The sequence below is a fragment of the Pogona vitticeps genome, chromosome 3 (assembly GCF_051106095.1).
Source record: "Pogona vitticeps strain Pit_001003342236 chromosome 3, PviZW2.1, whole genome shotgun sequence".
NCBI classification, from domain to species: Eukaryota; Metazoa; Chordata; class Lepidosauria; order Squamata; family Agamidae; genus Pogona; species Pogona vitticeps.
In genome coordinates, this window is record NC_135785.1 from 54,577,776 (window position 1) to 54,602,433 (window position 24,658).

The 24,658-nt window shown below is 40.9% G+C and overlaps 2 protein-coding genes and 1 long non-coding RNA gene across 4 annotated transcripts in view; 2 read left to right on the forward strand and 1 right to left on the reverse strand.

Annotated features, from left to right (window-relative positions):
• The first annotated feature begins 1,567 nt into the window (after positions 1–1,567).
• Positions 1,568–15,814, forward strand: LOC110077585 (proton channel OTOP2). The gene is made up of 7 exons (XM_078389450.1): positions 1,568–1,834; positions 4,585–4,885; positions 6,369–6,505; positions 7,252–7,310; positions 7,754–7,881; positions 8,731–9,647; positions 11,161–15,814. The coding sequence occupies exons 2-7, from the start codon at positions 4,636–4,638 to the stop codon at positions 11,332–11,334; spliced, it is 1,665 nt and encodes a 554-aa protein (XP_078245576.1). The 5' UTR covers positions 1,568–1,834; positions 4,585–4,635; the 3' UTR covers positions 11,335–15,814.
• Positions 10,331–13,893, reverse strand: LOC144587892 (uncharacterized). Its single transcript, XR_013543124.1, has 2 exons — positions 13,819–13,893; positions 10,331–13,026 (listed from the first exon to the last, which is right to left on the reverse strand). It is a non-coding gene; the product is annotated as an uncharacterized LOC144587892 (long non-coding RNA).
• A 2,012-nt stretch (positions 15,815–17,826) lies between the features above and the next one.
• Positions 17,827–24,658, forward strand: part of PDZD7 (PDZ domain containing 7) — a 34,966-nt gene continuing 28,134 nt past the window's right edge. For both annotated transcript variants that reach the window (XM_020790795.3, XM_078389449.1), the window contains exons 1-3: positions 17,827–18,019; positions 19,431–19,571; positions 20,398–20,572. In XM_020790795.3, the coding sequence (XP_020646454.3) occupies positions 17,827–18,019; positions 19,431–19,571; positions 20,398–20,572 (509 nt within the window). The remainder of the gene's footprint in view (positions 18,020–19,430; positions 19,572–20,397; positions 20,573–24,658) is intronic.

Below are 24,658 nucleotides of genomic sequence, written 5' to 3' on the forward strand. Positions count from 1 at the left end.
GTGGTTTCAGCCCGGCCGAGATGTATTTGCCTGTAGGTCAGCAGCAGCTTCTGCTTGGGATGCGCGAGATCCTTAGGAAAAAGTCCTGTTGAGCATGCATAGAGTGCCCCACGCTGCTCAGTCTGATCAGGAAGAGCGCCCGTAGCCAGAGAATGCAGAGTTCTCCCAGCAGCAGAGTTTGGAAAGGTTAACCTTTGGGACGACAACTCCCAGAATCCCCAACTGGCACGTCCAGTGGCTTTTTAAAACGAGAGTTAGATGCCACTACGGACATTGCAGCAGAAGGAATGAGAACAAAGCTCCGGCTTCGGGAACTCAAGCATCTTCTCCCCCACCCCAGAGGAAGGAAAGCAGGGAGGTGATCATTATGAAGCCATTCTGGCTGGTGGATTCTGCGAGTTGCAGTCCGGAGTTGTAACTTTTTCAAGCTCTGGTCAGCTGTAGAATGCAGCCCTTAGAATCTAGTCAGTTACATTCAATCAATTGTAATGGTACTGTACTTCTGTTGTGCTTTTAATAGCATATGCAGTTTAAAGGACACTGAAAAGATGCCAACAAGCCCTTGTTCTAGAATCCTGGGAGAGCTTTCTTAAGTGATGGACTGATCTCTGGAAAAATAATCCTACATGCACATAGAAATGAAATGGTTTCATATAGAAAGTATTTTGTTGGGGTGACCCAGTGGAACAAAATGCGGGCTGCCAGCTCTTGCTGTCTACTTAAATGTGTGTAATGCTGGAGCATTTCTTCTATGTTCTTCTTGAACTGATTCAGTGCTTTCTACCCATTTGGGAAAATATCTCATTTCATGCTATATTATGACAATAAATTTATGAAAACATTTGTACTTAAATGCAGAGCTTAAAGATGTTATGTGACAAAAAATGTATGCATTTGTTATATTTGCCTGTTAATTTTTTTGTATTTATCAGAATGTTTTGTGAGAGTGAAACTCTGTACACATCTACCCAAGAATACTTCATGCTTTACTTCTGAACAGAAATTTGAATGTCACTGTTGGTATCTGAAATATGAATTACTTTAAAACATAAGATAGTGATTGTATGGATTATTATTGCATTTAAAGTAGAGCACATTTTTATTAACATTTCATTTTAGTAAATGGTTTATTTTTCTGCAGATATTATAGTCTAATATGATTGAGAATGCAGTCCTGAATAACATGTTGGATAATTACATTATTTTTGGAATATTACTTTTGTTTTAAAAATCAGTTAAAATGTTTACATTTTTTCCTCTTGAGTGTTAATAAGTAAATGTTTTAAATGCAACATTTCTTTCTTGAGGCATAGTCACCACACCTCCCAGAAATTGCTTACATGTTCAAAAAACATTCAGTCGCTAGTCCCTAAAGTAAGCACACTGAATCAATTGCTGAATGGTAAGTTAACAATATGTAAATTCCATTGATTCAGTGGATCTCCTCTAGTTGGAACCAACAGTTGTATTTAGTCCCTTTCTATAAAACAAGTGCACCAATTTCTAGTCTTGGGAGATATGCATTATTAAAGCTCCAGTAATGCCCTATAGCAGCGGTGTTGCCAGAATCCCATCATTTCTGAAGGAGACTCTTGAGAACTAGGCAGGGTGTAGGAAAGGTTGAGAAAAGGTATGTGTGGAGGTCCTGCTCTCTCTCCCTCCCCCCCAATTTTGGTGGTGGGAGTGGTCATGAGTTGGCTCCCTGGGGCCATTAGCCTTGCTATATTAATCCCTCATTCTGCCATTTCCAAGAGAGAGAGGGGGGCCACCACTGCCTCTGCTCAGAACGACTGTGAGAAATGGAGTTTCAGCAATAGCAGTGTGACAGCACCAGGTGAGTGTGTTTTTGCAAGTACTTGGAGCAACAGAGTGTAGGCTTCGAGATCCAGTCTTATTATAAGTACTGTATGTAATTTACAAGGACTATGGAGTGATCAGTGTTATTCTGCTCAATGAAAGACACTGGCACTGTGTCCCAAAATTTACATGGGGTGATTGTGACTTTCCCAGCGTTTCTCTCCAGGGTCTTATTCAGAATTTTTTTTTACTCCAGGAATATCTGTATAGTAGTTCAAAATATATTTTTGGAAGTTGAGTGGCAAGCAGCATTTGTGACGTTATAGCATCACTTACCTATTCCTACTGCAGTTTGGGTTTCTACCATCAGCCTAAATAAAATAAAATAAATTCTAAATAAAAACAGTCTTTTGAATCTATTATTAGTAGATCTAGATCAGTAGACTAGATTGCTTGGAACTGTGTGACTCACACTAGACTTTGAACATGCTCCCCAAAATAAACTAGTGTGGTAGGATGCAAGGTTTTTGGATCATGAGGCTCCACTGTAATTTTGAAATACCAGTTCCCCCACCTCTTTGATCCAGCTCTTGCAGGTAACCAGTGTGTTCTGCAGCATTTTCTGTTCCTTGTCCCAAATGCAGAAACGAGCTTGCTGCTTTGTGCATAGAATGTGTGGATAAGAAAATCCCATACAGACTGGAAATACAAAGGAGATCAGTCTTCTAGGGAGCAGGAGATTTGAACCCCGTAACATGCCATGAAGGAAAGCAGAGGGGACACATGGAAGGATTGAAAAAAAGAAGAAAACTGTCCTCCCAGTATTTACTAATAGTTGTGTGCTTCTCATTCTGCATTTTGGACATATATAAGACTATAAGGGTGAAGCTGGGGGAGAGTAGTGGCTGATAATGCAACAAATGCCCTCTTCTTTATATATAACTGTATAGATATCATCAGTTCCTTATACTGTAATTATTTCTATGAAATAATGCATGCTTAGAAATTGACTTTTTCTACAGAAAATTACAGTGGAAAGTACATTTTCTGTCAAGTTTTTTGCCCCAGTTTTACCAGTGGGAAAAGACATTGACTGAAATGTTGAGTGAGATCAGACAGCATTTGTCCCGCTGGTTTATCCACTGTGGGGACAGGCTGGTTCCCTCCTTTTTCTGGTGATCAGATGGTGTAATTGCTAGAGCAAACCAGCATGTCCCCACAGTGTTCCTATCTGCAAATTTCTAATCGGGAGCCACTAGTTTTGGGTTTTGGGGTTTTTTGTTTTGTTTGTTTTTGATTTTGTGTGTGTGTGCAGGTAGGACTACTCTGTTTTGGTTAATTTTCAACATATGTGATCATTGAATAAGAACCGAAGTGCAGCTTGTGGCTTTAAATTTGCCTTCCGCTTTCAGTTTTCCGATAATTATTGTTAAGTGGCTTACGACAACAGCTTAGCTTTCATAGAGAGGTTCATAGCTTCATAGAGAGGCAGGTAGCAAAAAAAAAGTTTTTAAGTCTACAACAGTGTTGATACAACTTAGAAAAAAATTTAAAAGTTTCCCAAAAGCAAGGAGAGTGGGGAGGGGACAAGGAGGGGGGGTTGTTGTTTTGTTTTCAACAGGGAGGTGGACCAAGTAAGGTCACTTGAGTTGCATATGCCCTTTGAATGCAAGGATAGCCGCAACTGGCATACTGGACCTCTACCCAGCCTTAAGTGACCCTAGTCAGCCCGCTCCAACTGCGCCCATATAGACAAGCCTCCTATTGCTCAATTGGGGTAAGTTGCAACTTGAGTAGGCCCATTAAATCAGTGGGAATTTGGTGAGTAATTTCTGCTGTAAATTCCATTGATTCAATGGGCCTACTCTAGTTGTGACTTACTGTGCTAAAGTGCAACTTATTAAATGGCTACCATAAGGATGGTGACTTATAGAAACATCTACGTCAGACCTGGGCAAAGTGCAGCCCGAGGGCCACATACGGCCCGCGAGCTGCTCCTGTCCGGCCTGCAGACAGTTTTGAATATCAAAACCATTTATAGCTTTTTGTCTAAAGTTGATCAGTTGCTTATCTTTAACATACCACCAAAAAAACTCTTTAGTATTTGTGAAGATTAACAAGTTTAAAATAAAAGCAATCATAACATCACTGTTTCATTTTATTTTTAAGTAAAGTTGGTTCGGCCGCCAAACACAGTTCAGATTTTTCATGTGGCCCCCCTATAGAAATTAATTGCCCACCCCAATCTACGTGTTCAATATGGAATAAGAAGCAGGTAATATTTTCTCCCCTGTGTGTGTGTGTGTGTGTGTGTATCCACTTCTTCAATGTGTTGTACATTCTGTCTCATATATATATGAGACACTCACATTGAAGAAGTGGATTTTGACCCATGAGAGCTCACACTGAAATAAATATGTTAGTCTTTGAGATGCCACAATATTTTGCCTCTCCATCTCTCCGTCTCTTTCTGTTCTGTTCTTTTCTTTTCCCCATTTCATTTTGCAAAGGTGCTGAGACAGACTAACATGGCCACTTCTTTAAACTTAACATTACATGGTGTAAACTTTTTCAGAACTGGGTAAGGTGGTTTGTTTGGGGCCCCCAGATTCCCCCAACCAGCATGGTCGTTGGAAGCTGGATGGGGGGACCTGGGGGGGGGGTTTGGAGTCTAAACACTGGAAGCCAAAATAAAAGTTTCTTTTCAAAGCTCTGGGATTATATAAACAGCAGCTGACACGTGCCCACATAGCTGATCTTCTGCTGCCTGGCTGCTTCTGTCCACAGAGCTGAACGTTACCAGACTGCATATGCCTAAGAGACAGCTCGTGCACGCTCATGGCATCCACCACACGGTCCAGTTCACTACTCTCCCTGCTCTATCTGGCCCTGCTGACATTTGTGGGCAGTGCTGTGCTCCTCGCTGAGATGCCCCAACACAACTTGCTGAATTACAACATCCATGCTTTCCTGGCAGTGCTCATGATTTCTTCCTGCATCTGGATGCTCTGGTTTAGCTGGCGGTCTGCTGGCAACAAGCAGCTGAAAACGCATCAGGATCACCAGGCAGGAGCAAGCTGGCTCAAAGGTTAAAAAATGAATTTATTTATTTATTTGATGTGTTTTTTAACTCCTATTAGAAGTGGGTCCCAAAGTGGATGACAATATTGGAACTAATGTACCAAATTAAAAAATTGAAAATATGGTTAGATCAGATAGAACATTAAAATGCAGAGACTTGAGAGAGAGAGACTATACATGATGTGTTGCAATACATGGGAGGGAAATCTGGTTACCCAGGTATTAAGGAACTGTAATTCCCATCATGCCTCACAATTGACCAGGATGGTTAGGACTGATCAAAATTGGAGTTCAACAACATGTGAGAAGCTGTAGATTCCCCATACTTGCAATATAATGATGTTTTGGTTCTCACACTGAAGAATGTCACTAACCATAACAACCTTCTCTTCTTCCAAAATCCAAGCATTTTTATAAATGGGAAATCAGAGAGAGAGAGAGAGAGGTTAAATGGGCTTTAACAGACCATACAATATTCCAGTTCAATTGTGCAGAGAAAATGTTGGGCTCTGATCTATCAGATTCAGTGCAAAGATGTTTGGTCATTTTAAGCTTGAGCCCTCCAGGTCTACTAAAATGGCTCCCACTTCTGCACACATGACCTGAGAGCCTGTTATGTAAGTCCAACCAACAGATGACTAGTATTTGATGGTGTTGTATATTCTGCAAGTAGACTAGAGCTGCAGGTATGCATGAATCAAAACTTACACAGAGTATGTCAAATGGGCTTCCAGAGCTCCCTTTGAATTACTTATCAACCATATTAAGTCTATTTCTGTCAAAAGGTCTAAGGCAGAAGTAAAGCCAGCCTTGAAGTTAACAAACAAAACCAGAACAAGTCCAGATTCCAGGAGTTGAAAACCCAAGCTGAAAGAAGTTCAGAAGTGAATTGCTTTTAAAGTCAAAGTAAGCAAGAATATATTATAACAAATTTATCAAAATCACAGAAGCTGGTTACAGACATCAGAGAAGGATGAGGCCTGTGCCTTTAGTTTCCTGTAGCATAAACAGGGAAATTCAAACTGACCCATCAATAGCTTAGGAAGATTTGAAGCTGCAACCTCTGGGTGATATCTGTAAGAGTGCATGAGCCTACAATGTGCCATGAAATGCAAATTCAGATCACCAGCTGCACACTTGTTCTTCAGGGAGGTAAAGAAAGGGACTCAGCTGTGCTCTCACCAGCCTGTTGTCCTCCAGTTGCCTCAACAGACCTCAACTCCAGCAATGGATGATGACTGGAGGAACACATCAGGAGTACAACATACTGGGGAAGACAGTCTGGGGAAGGTTAGATTTCACTTGGATGGGTATCAGGAGGCAACCTCTTCTTCTGCAAAAATGTTGTGTCCACTTCTGTTTTAGAAAACAGCTACTCTCCAGATGGATGGTAGCCTGGGGCTACACCCCGACAAAATATATAAGAAAAGGAATCAAGTGACTTTGACTTGTGCAAGGTTTGGGCTGACCATGCTCTCTTCTTGTGACAGGTGGTCTGTCTCTCTTTGCACTAGCCACACTGGTTCTCGACTGCCTCTCCTTGGGGTATTACTATGAGCTGCAGCACTGTGTCTCCATGCTCATCACCACCTTCCCTGTTGTGCAAGCTGTTTTCACCATCATACAGGTGAGGTTATATTGGTTTCTGATATGTAGGGGGGACCCATGGAAACCTCCTGTACTGCCTGACTCTGCCTCAGAGAAATTAGTGTTTCTGTATTTCCTTCTGCCTGCCTCTACTCCATGTTTGAGCCCACTCTGCTTCCCTCTACTATGTGATTCCTTCTGGAATTCTGAAAGGCTACTTTTTAGCTCTACAGCTACCAGAATCCCGCAGCTAACATGGCCACTGCTCGTATGAGTTCAGAGAGTCCGTTCCAGAAAGACTGAAAAAAGATTTGACAATGGTGTGTAAAAACAGGAGGCTTGGATACAGTAAAAGGCCTCCTTGCCTGGCCCACAGACTCCATCTTCTTGCAGAAAGAACCTAGAATGTGCACTGGAAATATTTATTCAAGTCCAATAGCAGGTTGAAATAATAATAAGGGTTGTAGCTGAGAGAGAAAACGTTAGCCCTTTATGAGTGTATTGAACCCCTCCTTAAACTCCCCCCTGCTACCACTGGGGCCATAAAGAAGCTTTTGAAAAAAAATTATTGTGGAGGAAGACAAATATGGGTCACAGCTACAGGAGGGTCTGTTAACCCTCCCTAAGTACTGCAAACCCTTATCATACAGAGAGAGAGAGAGAGAGAGAGAGATTATTAGGCTTGAAAAAGCTTCCTGCTGACTTAAATGTATATGATGAATGGTAAACAGTGATGTAGTATTACTTTTAATTTCAAATCTGCCTCTTCACTTTCCCTTCTTACAGGTCTCTTTGCTGTTGTTTAATGCTAAGGTTTGCATCCAGGAATACCAACATCTAAACAGGTAGGACTATTCAACTGAGTCATGCAATGAAGACAAATCAGCCATCTGTTGGGAATGCACAGTGGCTTAATATCAAGTCCTGAAAGCAGTGCAATTTCCTGTAATGCAAATAATGAACAAATTTTCTTTTTTTCTTCAAGCTTCCCTCCAAAAGCACACACCTCTGTCCTGTAAAAGAGGGGGAATGTGAGGATGTCCAGCAGGAACAGCCTGACGGCCATCACTGCTGCAGTCCATTATTTGCTCCCTGAGACAATTACCTTCTTTTGCCTTGTGGCAGAACTGCCATTGCTAACAGGATGGCAGTGCATGTAAAGGACATGAAAATCCTCAGAATAGCTAAGAGAATAGTAATATAGCTGAGCTGGTTGATTGGAAGTGGAAAACAGCAAACTGTAATGATCTCACAAATGATTCCAGGAACTCTTTCATCTTCTTTTTAGGTTTGGGCTGATGCACACACTGGCAACTAATGTGCTTCTGTGGATGAGTGTGGTGCTGGATGAGTCCATGAAGCAGCTGGAGGAATTTTATGATGCTCACAGGGGAGAGAGCACCCAGACTCCACATGGTACAAATGTTGCCTTTGGACATGGGGTGGGGTCAGAGGTAACAAACAAAGTGAGGATCTCTGTAAATGACTTGGATACAACCATAAGGCTGGATGAGTTTTTTAAAAATGACTAAAGCCAGGAATCAAACCCAATGTCCAGCATGCATACAATATGTCCAGCAGGCATGCTCCCTATCAGCCATCTAATTAGCTGCGCTACTTAGCCACCCTGCTTACGTTCCTGACATTGGGTGAAAAGGATTAATTGCTGAATCTTACACCAGGTTTCCTGCTAGAAGTTTATAGGAAACAGTTTTACTCTGCACACCAGGAAGAAACATGGCCTTACACCTATGACAATACACACTCCAGTTACAGTAGGCATTGCCCCTTGCCTGCATCCCCTTCATGTTGTTAGTCTCTGATATACTACTGCTTCTGCACTGCCCCTGAATTTAACCTGCTTTCCACTCTTGCTTTATGCACACATATTCCTTCTCACACATGCAAACTGATCGTCATCAGGCCTCTTGCCCCTTCTGTGCCCTTTCTTATCATTCCTCTGTCCCCAACTTTCAAAAATGGTAATTTGAAGTTCATCACATCTCCAGCTTTGCAACTACACTTGGCATGCAGTTCCCTCTCTCATCAATTTTAAAAAGTAAAAAAAAAAATATTTAAAGGCACAGGGAGAGTGCTTAGAAGCAGAAGCCAAAAAGAACTGGGTGCACCCTACAAAGTTAATACGATAAAATTAATAGGATTTTGAGCTAGATGTCTAGAAGCCATGTTGCTGTTTTTGCTACTGTTGTTATTGTGCCAAAAGCCAGCACACCGGCCAACACACTGTTCTTGCTTTTCCTACAGGTAGTTCATACACTAACAGCTGCAGTTGCATGACCAGTCTTTGCCACATCTTTTCAGAAGGTGCTGCATACCTGCATCCTTTCAATATTGAGTTCAGTCTCTTCTCCTCCACAATGTTATATATCATCTGGAAGAATACTGGGCGGGAAGGTGATCACCAGAAGCCTCACTTCACTCACAGGGCACACTTCCACCTCAGTGGAGCATTTGTAGGTCTGGTACTAGGATCGTTGGCCATTTCAGCAACTTTTGGGGTGATGATTTCCTTTGGAGTGCTTGCCAAGTTGCCTGAAACTATTCCTGAAGCCCTTAGAACATATTACATCTTTAACTCTGTTTTATTATCTGTGATGTTCTTGGCAACTTTGATTGGCGTTGCCACCTATAGGATGAAGAAGAAGAAAACAGCAATTTTTTCTTCTGGCAAAAGTGTGGTAAGAAGTTTAGATGTTACTTTGCTGCTGGGCAGCTCCTGTGGTCCCCTCATGGTATCCATCTTCTCCTTGGTTGCCATCTTCTTTCTTCATGCCAGTGGCAGTCTCCACCTCCTGGACTTCTGCTTCTCCCTTTGTAAGACCATCCAAATTCTGGGCCAGAATCTGTTTATTACAGAAGCATTGTACTCCAGCTCTTCTCATAAGGCAAATGCTCACAATAGTATGAACCTTGCTGGTTCCAGCTGGGTCTTTTCAATTTCCAGAGGTCCTGTGGAGCAAGGTAGCAACAGATCTTTCTCCAAAACCCACACATTGAACAATGTCATGGCCAATCTAGAGAATCAGACACCTAGACAATTGGCAGACTACGGCAGTGACCCATCCCTCTTCCATGAAACTCATGAAGAACCTAAAAGACCAAGCATTAGAAGAAAGATCCTACAGAACGTCTCGATTCTCCTTATCTTCTACAACATCTCGGTGAGTGAACTGAGTTGCACTCAGGTATAGAAAGAATATCAAGATGTGGAAATGGGTTCCATTCACTTCAGAGGACAGCACTTTGTGCTCTGGTGTAGTTGGCTTGGGAGTGCAGTATTTATGGTTGTGAGATAGGCTTTTGTCTTTTTCAACAAAACTTGGCTCCCAGCTCTCAAAAATACAGCGTGCAAAAGGTCAATGAACTCTACTCAGCCACAAGGACTGGGGATCACTACACACAAAAGACCAGCTAATGACACCCATCAATCACAGTGACATATAATCTCTCCTCCTTATCACAACAATACACCCACAACAAGACACACTAATCACCCATCTACAGAAAAAGACAAAAGCCTATCTCACAGCCATAAATACTGCATTTCCAAGCCAACTACACCAGAGAACAGAGTGCTGTCCTCTGAAGATGCTGGCCACAGAGACTGGCAAAACATTAGGAAGAACAACCTTCAGAACACAGCCAAAGAGCCCCAAAAACCCACGACAACCAGTGGTCAGGACTGTTGAGGACAGTTCATTTTGGAGAACTCTCATTCATAGGGATGCCATAAGCCAAAGGCAATACGATAGCATGCAACAACATCTGCAAAAGTATGTTCCAACAGAGGAAAAACTAGTGACCAGTAGAGGGCGGAAGTGACCCAATGGTAGGAAGTAGCCAATTTTATATTTTATTTTGTTACTTAAGTTTTGACATTACTTACCTTATAAAGTACAGTTGGTACTTTGAGATACAGTACTGAGAATCTCAGTATCTACTTTTCACTTTAGTCCCAGCTACATTAGACTCACTCAGGTCTTCACTAAATTATCCCATTTATTTTAATACCCAAAGGCGAGCTTTGTTGTGACTAAATGCTCTTTTTTCCTGGATCTGATTAGTGGCAAATGTGCTACGTATGAGACTTCTATCATGCTGTTGGCCTAATTCATTCACTAAATTTTTCGGCCACTGTAGCCTTAGTGTAACTCTCTTATTTTTCCCCTAGTTTTTCCATCATTTTCCTTCCAATGGATAACTTAAAAGATATAATAGCTATATAGCACCTTCTAAATGCTTACATGAGGAAGCACTTTGTCTAAATTGGTCTCCACTCCCCACACACACACTCTGTTTGTTGCCCTGGATTCACACAGTTGTGTCCATTTTGGAACTCTGCTGGCTGGACATAGTTATCAGGATTATTGATGCTTGCCTGCTAACCACACAAAGTGAACAAATGAAGCTTCCCTTTCTCTTAAAGCAGTGGTCCCCAACCTTGGGTCTCCAGATGTTCTTGGACTTCAACTCCCAAAATCATAGCCAGCAGAAGTGGTGGTGAAGGCTTCTGGGAGCTGTAGTCCAGAAACATCTGGAGGCCCAAGATTGGGGACCTCTGTCTTAAAGAACATATCAGCAGTTGTAGAATGAGTATTATAAAATGTAAAACAATTGACTTAAAGCAATTGGAGATTGTTTGATTCCATTACTCTGACTCCTTTGTTTGTGTAGGTATGGATTCTGTACGCCTATGGGACTCGCCCACACCTGGTCAGTCAGATCGAGCAGTCTTTCTACGGCTTCACACTCTGGGCCATCGTAGTCAAGATCTCCCTGCCACTGGGCATCTTTTACCGCATGCACTCAGTGGCCAGTCTCTTTGAAGTCTATTGTAAGACTTGCTGAATGAGCATGGCCCTTGGGGCAACTGAGAAACCACAGCACCCTAGAGAGGAGAGCATGAGTGGACCTATAAGGGAAACCCAAAGGACCTCTTCTTTCTAAAGAGAAACCTGCTTTAGTATTTAACTGTACACCAGCAAATCAAGCAAAGAGTATATTGTCTAACCCATACCTCTATGAGAACGCAGTGTTGCTTATGGGGTACTTTTGAAATATGCTATTTGGGAAGATCAACTTGAACAGCACTGATTGAACCTGCCCCCCCCCCAAATATACCTCTCATGTCTGAGAGGTATCGGTGTCATCAACTGTGAAAGCCCATTCTGTCACAGCTGGCAACTAGCAATCTACACGCAAGATATATGGCACATGAACTAATTTTATCTGGCCTGTCATAGCCCTGGCAGACCTTAGTCAATCATTTATAAAATTTGTTTTTAAGAACTCTCAAATTGCTGCTCTATACTCGGGGGTTGCTTCTCTTTTTTAATCTTGTATTGACTATCCTACCCGGTAGCTAGTAGGGCAAAGGTAGGAAAACCTCCAAATTCTGTCACAGGAGTTCTTGAGGACCACATACCAGGGATGGGAGGGTCCAAAGAGAAAGGGTAGGATATAAAATGCCAATGCATTTTAACTTAAAGATTTCATTGCCAATAATTAAGCTTTAGAAGATCCACTGCAACCATTTATAAGGGGAAACCTAACAAATGCTGGCAAACTACACTATGTCATGAGAAAGGGAGGATAGCCATCTGGGGAAACCTAGAAGGCCAGATTCAACCCCTCAGGAGAGCTGGATTCAACCCCAAAGCCTCAAGGGATTCGTGCCATAATAGGGGAAGCAATGAAGCTTTATATGTTCATCCAGTTCTAGGTTTATCTACAGGCTAAGTAAACCACAGTGGAGAGTCTCAGATGATGAAACCACCCTCAACACCAGAACTATTTATCTCAACACTGACAGTATGGAAGCCATTTTACTGAACAAGTAGAGGCCGAATCATTAAGCCAAGTGCAGCACAACCCCACATCAGGCTCACGGCTAACTCCAGCGAGTACGCTCCCACCTCCCCCCTACTAGAGGCAACAAGTCCCTTCCTGCTCAATTCTGTGAAAATTTATTTATGTCTGTGTGTAGGGAAAATAAGAGCTGCAGTTGGGATCGTTTTTTTATTCAAGGCTATATTTTTCTGCTCCGTAGCTGAATTGCAGCATGAGTGAATGGGTTGCAGCACATCTGAGTGAACAGCTGCCTGTGTGAGGGAGTAAATTCCTGCATGTGTGAATGCTCACTTTTATTCCAGGCTTTGTCCGTCACTCTTTGTGCCAACCTGTACTGGTTCCTTTGCTTCCTTCTCTACCAAACACAAAAGGAGCCAGCAAGTGCGGCTCTTAAGGCAAAAACAACATAAGGCCAGAACCTAATTATTAGGCACATTTGTTAATTATTGGTACAAGTTGCAGTGCTTTAGGGTGTTGGGTGCAGAGCTGTGATTACCATCTCCTGCTTTCTGCTCTGGCGTTCTTTGTCTTCAGTATTCCTGGATCTGCTCTGCTTCATCCAAGAATGAGCTGTGTGATTCTTAACTTTTCCAGTCATTTAGAGCCAGAGTGTCTCAATTTTCTTAAATCTTTGATTTTACAGCTTCTCTTTATTAAAGATTTTTCCTAGTCTTTAAGAGGTGCTGAGGCCTGTAAAGAAAATTATGGATCTGTTCAAGAATTAAGAGAATGTAATGCTAGCATGTTCACTGTAGAATTACACGATCTATAAATGTTACCACTAACGAGCAGCACGTCATGTGGGATCACCAATGTCTATAACTTGGTGGTTTTTTAAATTTCCACTTTTTAAAAAATAGTGTTGATTGGCCTTGAGTTCCAGTTTTGAGGGAAAAGCTGGACATAAATCTAATAAATAAGCTAGCATAAGAATTCCAGCTTTCACTTACCTTACCAGATCACTGATTCCCCCATGTAGTGACTGGTTCTTTTTTATAAAGTGGAATATGCTCTGACTGACAAAAGCTTTGAAAGTGCTAAGTACAGAAAGTATGGTAAAGTCTAGAATTTGTAATTATATGTTACTTGTGTTTGTGTATGCATACACTCTCCTTATCCATGCATAGATTTGAGATTATTTTGCTGAACCTTTGAACCAAATAATATAGCTCTTTTTAAATTTTTCATAAATATATAATACATATGAGTGGGATACAATGTCAGCAATATGATCAAAATATAGAAAATAATCTCAGTCAAGTATTTTGATATTTAAATAAGGAGTTCAAGGAATTAACAAAAATAGCCATGGCATATGAACACACATACCGTTTGGCTCATAGTGCCTTTGCCTGCTGTATTTGACTTCAGAACATATATGACTAAACAAGTGATCCAACTTTAAGAGTAAACAGCACATAAAATTACCTGTGTTCATCTCAATATTATCTGCTTGCTAGAATTTCCACTTCAAACACTCACCTGCCAGGCTGTCTTCCTTTCATGTACAACAGATACAATGAGGAAGTACTAAGAATAACTGACATCCATTCTGACCTATGAGGATTCTTGTTCCTGCTTTGCCCAGCCAATTCATGTGACATGAATTGACTGGTGGGAGATGCCTTCTGCAACCACCAGGTTTGCAGGCACAATTGTGTGTCTGTCCAGGTGAGGAAGTTTGCAGAGCAACATGGAGACAGGTGAGAGGGCTTGGAAGGGGTTGACAAATTAAGGATTATGTAAGGTTCTTTGATGGTTCATCCTACCCTTTCTCTCTCTCTCTCTCTCTCTCTCTTAAGTACCTGTAGATTTCTTTGTGCTTTATCATGAAAAATTGTCAGGTTTAACAGGAGAGCAACGCAAGAGAAAGTTTACCTGCAATTTTATTCAGGTGCTTTCCGGAGAGCTCTCCAGGGTGCTGAAAATTCCTGCTTTTCTAAGACGGGACAATTGCTAAGTTCTCTACCAATGGCCTCCCATCTTTCAGTGGGACATGCTACATATCTCGTCCTCAGTCACAAGTGTTTGTAAGTTCTCCGCCCCCGTGCTGTATCTCTAATGGAACGGATGACATCACTTATTTATTAAGGTCAGGTCACTCAGTAAGCAGGCTGCATTCCAGCTAATGTGCAAGAAAGGAGACAGAGGAGGGGAAATGAGGATTGCGTATCATTGATGCTGAATAGCTTGGAAAATCCCCCATGTCTCCCCCCCTGCTTCACTGTGTGATTACACAGCAGAACAAGAGAGCTCTCCAGGACTTTCCAGAGCTCTCCAGATTCTCATATGCAGCACCCTTGTCAATTTTATCACGCAGAAGGAAGCAACATCGATGCTCCTTGTTTAGAATATAATAGCACTTAAAATTGTCATTGCATTTTGTAGTAGCTATTGTTTATACTGCCAGCCCAGATCATCTGGAATTTAATGGAAGATGAGACAATGGAAAATATTGAGAGATCACAGTGTATTCTCTATTATTCAAAAGCAGGAATGCAAATAAATCCTAGATTGATACAGAGTGAGATCCAACTGGAAAATAAACTTGCAGAGAAATCAGTGGAAGTAAGATCAGACTCATTTCTCAGTATTTCTTGGGTAAATGAGAAGTAACTACTGTACTGAATATAATAACTTTAAAGAGACATTTCAAAAGTGAGACTCATTCTATTAAGTATGCTGCATTTAGGGAGTTGTTATGTTCTCATTGTATGCCTGCAAGTTCTATTGTTATGTTTTTGTAGGTTTCTGACTCCGAGTTGCTTAGTGTCTATGTGCCCCTGTCAGATGTTCAGAGTTTTAGAAGAGCTATAGTCCAATAAAAGAGTTGTGTAGGAGAGATTTTCTTGCCAGCCATATTTCTAGATTATCTCATGTAAAATAATATCTTAGGATAAACTCACTATTGTATATATTCTATCATAAGATAGCACAACTGCATGGATTTATATAAACTGAACAATTTTTAAAATATGTAACTTTTATTTTATCCTTTGTTATCTGTAATCTATCTCCTAGTATGATATAAATAGATAAATCTGTATTATTTATCTATTTTACCCTATTTTCATTATCTATATTGGTGTATAGAAGTGCAACCTTAACCACTGCAGCAGCCATTCTCAACCTTTCTTCTCTTTTTCTGCCATGAACATGTGTGCAATACAAAAGAAACATAGGCCGAATCAGAATTTTGTAAGTCACATAACAAATATTATAAACTGGTGTGTGAAGGATTGTATCCAGTCTGTGGCCCCCTTCAGATGTTCCAGGGCCCGCAAGGGAGTCATATGGCCCCTGTTGGGAATGGCTGCTCTGAAGTGCTTAATTTCACTGAACCACACACAGCCTTTGTATTGTTTTGTTTTGCTGTTTCCACAAAGTATTATCATTTTTTTAAAAATATATTCCTGATGTCTAGTGTCTATGTATATCCTGGAGTATAATTTCCAAATAAAAAAGGAAGACTAGAGAACAGCCCTTTTCTTATTGTTTCTACATCCTTTCACCATGGCACTGAACATAGTAAACTAACATAGACAACTGAAGCCAATATAATGCAATTCTTGAGAAATTCAAGCATTTCACTTTAGAATTTGCTTCTTGTTTCAGTGTATTCTATCCTATCATTCTGTACAAAGCAGAAAAACTTGACCGTACAGCTATAAGCCTTGAGATAGGCCACTAAATTCAATAGATGTTTCGAGCCATAAACTCCTCATACATACTCACACTGTGACATTAGAAAGTCAGACCCACTCTCAGTGTACCTTCTTATTTTGCTAAGTCAGCTAATTCAAAGTAAAAAAAAAAGAAAAGAAAAGAAATCTGCTTTTTGTTCCATATAAATTCCATGGTGTTTTATAGTTCCACCAAGGTGATAATGCCTGCCTGTCAAATACATTTACTCCTAACAGTGTGAAAATATAGTCTCTCATCATATTGCTTAAGATAACAGAAAATGCCCCAAGGTCTAAAACTACTGGATTAGACATTAGATCCCCTAACATCAAAGAAGGACCCAACAAACAGTGTGGCAGGTGTTAGTCATTTTGTTAAAATTCTGACAGGCACAATTTTCATTTTCGCAAGCTTGTGAATGGAAAAATACAGTTTAGAATATTAATGCAGGATTTATTTTTAGCTGAAGTTTCATTTTCACTGCCAAGGCCACATTCATATACCCAGGCCCTGTTTCAGATGGCTTCCTGCAGCCCCCATCCCACAGGGAAACACCAGACTCATGGTTTCCTACCATTCACACAATTAACTGCCACCAGAGATACCTTACAGCTAGAAATGCATTTGGTTTACTCAGATGACATAAAGAAAAATGTAAACAATAGCTACTATGACTTTGTGGCAAAATGCAAAACAGAAACAGAAATAAGACATCCACATTTAAGAGAAGAACTCATAGATTCTACAAATAGAAGGTTAGGACCCGTAGAATCGCCCACACTCAGGGTGACTGATGCTCCAAACGGTCCTGTGAAAACTAGTACCAATTTTGGTTATTTCAGAAATTCTGGGTCCTTGATGGACAGCCTCCCTTAGTAGGTTTCATTTTTGCACCTGCTGTCCACTTTTTTTTTTACAAGCGATTCTTGTGCTTCTTAACTGCCTTGGCACTGCCTGGCCAGAGAAAACCTGACATTTCCATCTTCCAGTGTTCATAGGTATCATGTACCTTCCATTTTAATCTCCATCCCTCTTATCTATGTTTCTTGCCATAGAGTCACAATTCTTATTTTCATATCTCTGCTATTATGGTGCATGTACTTGAGACTTTTCTTTTTGTAAAGACCTCAAACTACTGTCAAGCTAAATTTGCCTCTTAGACCAGACTATTTTAATATGGAATTGAATCTCTCTACTATATAAATGTAAATGTTTTCATGCATATAAACATTCTGTATTATGACTTTCCTAGCAGTTCAAAATCAGAGGAAGGAGCGGCAAGAGATTTCAGGAGTTGTATAAGAAGAAAGTAAATTTGTGTTCTACCACAAACTCAGAAGGGATTTGTCATCCAACATCTTGTGCTCATAGAACTCTGACTGAAGGCTGCATGGTTTAATTTGGGAATAGTATTTATTGTCATTGTTATTGTTGTTGATCTAGCACACCATTCTGGATGTAAGAGAAAGAATATGCATCTGATTCCATGAAAAGTAAGATGTTTTCACCAAGTTCTGCATTTTAGACACAGGGGTGTTTTGCTGATTTTCCTGAGGATAAACCTCAGTGCTAATATCATGAACAAAATCAGTCCACAAAAGGTTACACTATGATACATTGGAATATGTCCAGCAACTCTTTCCATTGGTGGGAAGCAACCTAAGGGGCCAAAATGTAACACACTTCGCCAATCTTCCTGAAAGGAACTGGACATCTCCACCGTCCAGAACAGAATACTCCAAACGATCTATAGACACCATCCATCTGTGGAAGTCTCTCCATGAGCAGCCAGCATCCTCACCTGCCATGGCCCACGCTCCTGATTCATTCCCAAAAGATGCTGTTTACCCTACTCACTCTCGGGGCTCCAGCAGTGAAATCAGCACTGCTAACCGTTTCCTACTAAGTAGACAGAACCGGCTGATGAATGGAAATCATCGAGGCTTTCGTACTTCATCCCCTATGGGAAGAGTTATCCTCATCAACACACCACTTGAAGGTACAGTTGGGGTGAAAAGGGACAGCATAGAGTATCCCATTCTCCATACAAAAGTTGATTGGAATGGCAGTTCAGTCTTAAGCACTCACGACAGAGAATCATCCTCCAATGTCTGGGATGGGTTGCAGGACAAGTTGCAGGGAACAGACAAATTTGTTCTCTAACATCTTGTTGCTGCCACCTAGCATTTGCAATCTGAAGTACAGAATCTGGAAAGGTATTTTTTAAGAAAAATCATGATGATCTGTTAAAGTCCTCCATAAAAGAGTTTTGGAAAGATGATGGTCTGAAGCCCTAAATGTCACTGAACAACCATTCAATTGTGAGGGACTTCAGCATCTCATTATATTCACTTTTCTTGAAAGTTGACTTGCCAAGCTGTGCTAGGTGGCATACTCTGCCTGTTGACGCTGCTTGCCCTAGATGTATTTGCATGATGTGCAATCTTAGCTGATTTTTATTAATTAACAATGTAATTAGGAGGGGTAGTGATTTTCATGAAGACTGCAAGAGGAAGATTTAAACGTAACCTTCCAACAAATTCCACAATTCCAACAAAAACCTTTGCATGCACACACACACACAAGCACAATGCTTCAATTAACATTAAAGGAGAGGAATTCTGTTGGCATCAGTCCTTTCACTTTATTATGATTGCTACCGCAGACCATCATTATATGGTGGTTTTTAACCAGGCATTGAAGATAATGTCTAGTTTGGTCCTGAGAACAAAAGCCTGCCTGGTGCCTCTGTATCCCACTAGTGCCTCATTTGTCTTCAGCTGCATCTGACATTACTTTTTTCACTCTAAATTCAACATGGCTGCTTCAAGCCTGCTCCTAGATTTAGCAGCTGTATTGTGAATAAAGCCCTTTGCCTTTCCCATATTGTTGAAGACACCATTGTTTTCATTCAAGATTTGCGCCAGGGCTTGAAGCAAGGCTGCCATATACCTTTTGTTATGAGAATATTTGCTAGCATTTTTGGCAGAGGGAGTAATGACGCAAGAGCCAGTATAATCTGCCTGACAGCCCAGCAGTGTTGACATTCCAGTAAAGCAGGCTTAAAACATTCTACAATAAGAAATCATTGGCTTTCTTCATTTGTAACCTGTAAAACTTCAGTAGGCAGCAGTTGTTTTATCAAATTAAAAATAGATTAGGGGGGATATGGAAGTGATTGGTGAAAAAAATTGAGATTCTAGGGCAGAAACAAGAAAATAAGGGCAAAGGTGGCTGAAAAAACTCTTGGCATTTCTTACCACCATAGAATCTGAAGAGTCTCAAAAAAAATTCTGGTCAGAAGCTACAGCCAACTTCAAGCATGGGATCTATAGAAACAAAAATTTTGCACTTCTTGAAAAAATCCATTTAATTTCATAGTTCTCAGCTTTGCTGTATCTCTGTCATAGCTAACAGCGATGAAAGCGATGCGATCCATGCCATTACGGTGGAAAAGAGCACAGCTGGTAAGCTGGGCTTCAGCGTACGCGGGGGGTCAGAGCATGGCCTTGGTATCTTTGTCAGCAAGGTGGAGGAAGGCAGCAGTGCAGGTAAGAAAAAAAAACATTATTCCTGTCCCCACAACCTGAAGAACAAACAAGTTCCTCATAATTTCTAGGCATAAGACATTCTACTAGATGTGGCATTCACAGGATCTTCCAGATTTACTCTTTTCTTGTAAAGGGGCATCTAGAACCATTACTTATCTCTTTCCCTGCAAAATATAGCCAATGTCTTGGGGAAATAATATGATCAAAACTTTTCTGTATGCATGCTGTTTTGTTCAATAGCTTTGGGAAAAATATCAATGAACTGTGTCACAAAATGCCAGATGCTCAGAGAACTTTTCATGTGTTTACTTAGTGCTGCAGTGAAGAAGCAGCATTTTAATCATGGCCTTAGAAATCACTATGCATCATCCTGAAAGATTTTCAGAAACTCTTGACTTACCAGATGCACACACGTATATGAACATCAAACACTTTGATATTTCACCTGCCTTGACGGTAACAAATAGAGATGGAAGGTGTTCCGTTAGCCAAATGTTGCTGCCTTGCGTTGTCAAGTCACCTGATTTATGGGAATTACAGATGGGCAAGAAATGCACTTGGATGGTGTGTCTGCACAGCTGTTCTGTGCAGCTTCCCTTGCCCCCAGCAACTCCAGCATTTTTTTCCTTGTTGGGTTTTTTCTCGGCTTCTTGTTCAATGAATCCAGAGTTTTGACAGTTTCAATATTACTAATAAATACATAAGTGTGCCTGTAAAAGTCAAGGGCTTCCAAAACAACATTTTATTGTAATAAAAAATGATAAGGCAAAGGAAAAGCTCACTGGTCTCTAGAGCACGTTAAGGTATCTATATTTTATACCAACAGAACAGGCTGGGCTGTGTGTTGGAGACAAAATCACAGAAGTGAACAGTGTGAGCTTGGAGAACATTACAATGGGAAGTGCAGTCAAAGTCCTGACAGGGAATAACCGGCTACGGATGGTCGTGAGACGCATGGGCAAAGTGCCAGGGATAAAGTTCTCCAAAGAAAAGACCACATGGTAAGCGGAACTGCCTACTACGGTGACACCCTATTGTCAGCAGGCCTTGGGTAACCAAAAATCACAATGTGTTGTTTGTATGGACCCAAGGCAATGTGCTGGGCTCAGTGGAGCAGAGACAGGATGATCAGGTTTCGTGAGATGCAAGGCGATGGTATCAGAGTGAACTCTGACCAGGGAACAGGGGAGGGAGGAGGGAGGGCAACATGGGGTTACTGGGCTAAACTCTTTTCTCCAACTTAAATTATATGGGAACTCTGATTGGAAACAGGCTTCATTTACATAATATGCTGATTGAACATGAATAGTGGTAAGCAACAGGAATAAACATCTGTTTTGATAAAATGAAGGGCAGGAAGGAGGAGGTCTAAAAGGGAACAAACAGGGCTCATTAGGGGTCCCAGAGCAAATTTAAAAAAAAAACATACACAGCTGATTTGTATCCCACTTGCCTCCCTCAGGAAACTCAAGACTGCATGCATGAAGCTTCATATAGTCACCCAGCTAGGCATTCACCAGCTCCAGTAGTTAGCAATATCATGTTCCTAAAGACCACACTCCAAGAAATTATAAGATTCTGTTGAGGAACCCATAGCTGAACTAGGGAGTGACACAGCAAAAATTCCAAGCCAGAGAGAACATACTGTGCTGTCAATGTAAAGATGAAATGAAGTTACTTCCACAAACACACCTCAGTATGAATAGGAGCATGAATATTCCTCAGTATTTGACATCAAGACATGGTACACCATGGCCAAACTACTATTGTTTAGCATAGTAAATTGCACAAGAGTAGGCCCATTGAACCAATGGAGAATCGGTGGGTCAACTCCTCTGTAACTTCAGTTGCTTCAATTGGCCTACTCTAGTGCAGTTTACTATGCTAAGCAACAGGATTTGGGCCCATAGTTTCAATGTCTGATAGCTGACTATCTTTGCCATTGTTCGATAGCTGATCATAATAGTGTCAATGCAGAAATCAAATAAAAATTATCACCCAGTTTTCAGATTTCTTATCTTCTGGTGATACTTTCTTTTATCAATACTTATAGCTGCAATTAGACATGGGGTGTTCGTATTCATATTTTGGCACCACAGGTGCTGTGGAAATCCAGTCCCTCCCCCCCCTCCAAACCAGCCAGTCCACTCATGGTCATGTGTGGCACATGTGGCCATTGTCCTTGGCATCATGCCAATTGCAGAAGCAAACCAGAAGTTCTTCCCTGCCTCCCTGTGCAGCCAACCACTCCAGTGGGGAATCTCCTCACTCAGTTCTTGAGCAGTTGGCTGCATAGGGAGGTGGGGAAGAGCCAGCGAGGGTACTTCTGCAATTGATGCAATGATGAGGACACCGTGTGGCAACCCATGAGTGGACTGGTCAGTTTGGGGGACGGAACTGGATTTCCGCAGCATCTGTGATGCCAATATTCATATTACTATCCACAGGGATACAAATACCAATATCCCATGTCTACCTGCAAGCTATGTAAATTACATAGTGTTCTGGATCATGTAATCTAGATTCTAGATTACAGACTCAGCTTGCAAAATGGTAACTGGGCAACCCTTTTTCCCACTGTAAACTCAGAGTATGCCTTAAATTCAAATATATAACATGACTGTACTGTGTCACAATGCTTTTTGTGAGACTGCTCTTGACAGATATTTAGTATGCAGCAGCATTTCATAGGTAACATGGTATGAAACATGGAATGATCTTCAATATCTGACTGTTCACAATTTCTGAAATTGCATACCTGAAGTTTTCAAACAATGAAGAAATCTAAAGCATATATAAAAACTAGAATTTAAGATCTGAGGGGGAAATTGTATTAAAGATGTGAACTCACACTTGAATTCAAAAAAATTTTATTTGCAATTTGACTGACAATGTGAGAAAAATGTCTGAAAATTGAAAATTTACATACATTCATTTGTACTGGACTGAAATAATTTAAACTTTAATCACTTTACACTTGGATTACTTAATACATTATATGTGGAGCTGGATCTTGAGAGTTCGATTCCGCACTACGCCTTCTCTGATAAAAGCAGTCTGTGTAGTCATTAGGCAAGCTTCACAGTCCCACGGTGCCCCACAGAAGACGGGAATGGTAAACCCCTTCTGTGTATTCTGTCTCTCGAAAAGCCTGGAAAGGGTCACTATAAATCAAAATCAATTTGTTGGCACATAGTACACACATAATACATAAATATGTAGGGACAGTCCTTAAGGATAGTTGAACATTTTCAGTTAGCATATTTAGATAACTCCTTGGGACTGGGCATCCAGAACATTACTTATGAGAACTGCAAAGCTCTTCTTCTGTTTCCAGGCTCAGTTCCAAGTGCTTCCTTTAACTCTCAACACCATGAAATATTTGGGGTCAGGGTAGTTTAAGCAACATCTTCTCCCACAAAAAAAATCTGTTCATTTACCTGAATTGGCTTCAGAGATCTTTATGTTCCTTAGCTTCGGAGGTGAGGCAAATGATGACCTACAACAGTGTGATCATCATTCATAGTATGATCCCCAGATTTTGCAATGCAAAATCTGCAGGAAGATCTGTCTTTCTGGCACTAGGTGAAGATCTTTGTGTTTGCCAAGCAAATTATTTTTCTTATTTTTGCTACAAAGGAAAGACACTCATAGGACTTTGTGCTCAGGGGCCAGATTAACAGGATAGCTACATTTGGCTCACTGTCTGTTTCATCCAATGCAAGGATGGGCTGTTTCACTATTTTTGCTTATTTGCTAGAGCAAACCAGCCCGCGCCCAAAGTGCTCCTACTCACATCATTCTGGGTCCCTGTCATGGGCTACTCTTTTAAAAGTGCTGGTAGGATCACTCCATTTTGGTTCCTCTCCAGTGTGTGCAATCACAGAGATCAAACCAATTTGCCAGCTAGTTTCAATTTCCCCAAATCAAAAGTGGCTTAAATAGACAGCTTAACCAGCTAATGATTTGAGGACATTGGAAAATTAAAAATTCTACTCTGTAGAAAATTCCTCTTCAGAGGAGAGTTATAAAGCAAAAAATAATAATAATTTTAAGCCAATTTAGGGCAGTCCGGATATGCCATAGTTTTTAAAGAATTTAAAAAAAAAACAGAAATCTTCCTCTTAGGAACAGGAGGATACAGGAAGAGGCAAGCAAGGTCAGGACTGGAGGCTACAGGAAGAGGCTGGAACAGCAATTCAGGAAGGAAAGGAGAAAAACAAAAGATGTGACACAGAGACTGGCCTGACAGTCCCCTCAATTTGCAGTGTCTACAGAGTCTAACAGCGCTAGCAGCTCTGTAGTATAGTTCACTTTGCTTTGCTTTGCTTTGTTTTGCCAAGGAGGACCAAGTAAGGTCGCTTGAGGTGTATGTGGATGCAAATATAGCCCCAAATGGCATATACTGGATCTCTACCTGACCGTAAATGACAATATTTAGCCTGCACCAGCCTCCTCTAGCCAGCCTACATAGCCAAGCCCTATGTTTCTGGCATACTTTAAAGAACCCTAATAGGTGTATACATAAGCTATTAAAGAAGGCACTAGCATCCAAAAAACCAAGGAATTTATAGTGGACTATAGGAAAAAAAGAGCAGACATTCAGCCACTGTATATAGATGGAGTTTGTGTGGAACAGGTGGTTGAATGTAAGTTTCTTGGGACCATCATAACAAATGACCTGACTTGGAGTGCAAACACCGCTGCGTTAATCAGGAAGGCGCAACAACGGTTGTATTTTCTAAGGATTCTTAGAAAACAACAAATGACTGAGAGTTTGTTAACCACCTTCTATCAGAGTTTGATTGAGAGCATATTATCCTACTGTCTCTGTGTATGGTTCACGAGCTGCATAGTAGCAGAGAAAAAGGCAATTCAAAGGGTGATTAAGACGGCTCAAAACATCATTGGCTGTTCACTCCTCTCTTTGGAAGAATTGTATAAGAACAGATGTAAGAGGAAGGTATCTAACATACTGAAAGACTCCTCTCATCCGGGACATCAGCTCTTTAAACTATTACCATCGAGAAGGAGATTCAGGGTATTGAAAGCAAGGACAAGCAAATTCAAGAACAGCTTTTACCCAA

Coding starts and splice junctions, on each gene's coding strand:
- LOC110077585 (XM_078389450.1), top strand. CDS start 4,636: ATGGCATCCACCACACGGTCCAGTTCACTACTCTCCCTGCTCTATCTG. Junction 7,311..7,753: donor GAATACCAACATCTAAACAG/GTAGGACTATTC, acceptor TCTTCTTTTTAG/GTTTGGGCTGATGCACACAC. Junction 7,882..8,730: donor GAGCACCCAGACTCCACATG/GTACAAATGTTG, acceptor CTTTTCCTACAG/GTAGTTCATACACTAACAGC.